The sequence below is a fragment of the Cariama cristata genome, unplaced genomic scaffold (assembly GCF_000690535.1).
Source record: "Cariama cristata isolate BGI_N322 unplaced genomic scaffold, ASM69053v1 scaffold22242, whole genome shotgun sequence".
NCBI classification, from domain to species: Eukaryota; Metazoa; Chordata; class Aves; order Cariamiformes; family Cariamidae; genus Cariama; species Cariama cristata.
The window spans coordinates 2,871-3,466 of record NW_009603492.1 but is presented as its reverse complement, the minus strand read 5'-3'; the positions used below and the strand labels follow the sequence as shown (position 1 = coordinate 3,466).

The window sequence follows — 596 nt, the reverse complement described above, 5'->3', positions numbered from 1 at the left end:
GAAATTCCCGCGTACCTGCTGAGCTTGGGTTTGGTTCTGGAGCGCGAGTTGGAGGAGAGCCGTGGAGAGGGCCGGGTTGGTCAACAGCGGCACAGAGGGAGCGGCACCAAGGATTCCTGGAGGGAAGAGAAGCCAGAGGGAATCAGAAGCCGGAGAAATGGCCTGCGGTGACAAGGACAAACCCCCCCCGGCCTCTGCTCTGCCTTCGGCCTTACCCTGTTTTCCTCCGACAGCCCCGTGGAGCAGGGGGTTGAGCAGCAGCTGGAGGGAAGCGGGATTTCCCAGGCTGTTGAGAATTTGGAGGATATTCGGCTCGGGAAGGAGCCCTTTCCCACGATTCAGCGCCTTGAAAAAAACCCAAAAAGCGGCGCGTGAAAAACAAAACACCCAGGTTTGAGGCTCCCCCCCGTGACGGGCCACTCTGAATTTGCCCTTGCGCTCCCCAAACCAGTAAGATCCCAGCTCCCAGCAAGATCCCAGCTCCTCAAAGTCTTGTTGCAGGTCAGGAAGAAAACAACCGACCCATCCCTACGGCCGACGAAAGCCAAGACGCAGCGGCAGCCGCACAGGTTGGCATCGCTCTCAGCAGCGAACAC

The 596-nt window shown here is 59.2% G+C and overlaps 1 protein-coding gene across 1 annotated transcript in view; it reads right to left on the bottom strand.

Moving 5' to 3' along the window:
* Window positions 1–596, bottom strand: part of RAVER1 (ribonucleoprotein, PTB-binding 1) — a gene marked incomplete at both ends in the record, with an annotated part of 3,278 nt that overhangs the window by 490 nt on the left and 2,192 nt on the right. Inside the window, 2 exons of the mRNA XM_009695233.1 lie at window positions 16–116; window positions 216–345. Of these exons, the coding sequence (XP_009693535.1) occupies window positions 16–116; window positions 216–345 (231 nt within the window). The remainder of the gene's footprint in view (window positions 1–15; window positions 117–215; window positions 346–596) is intronic.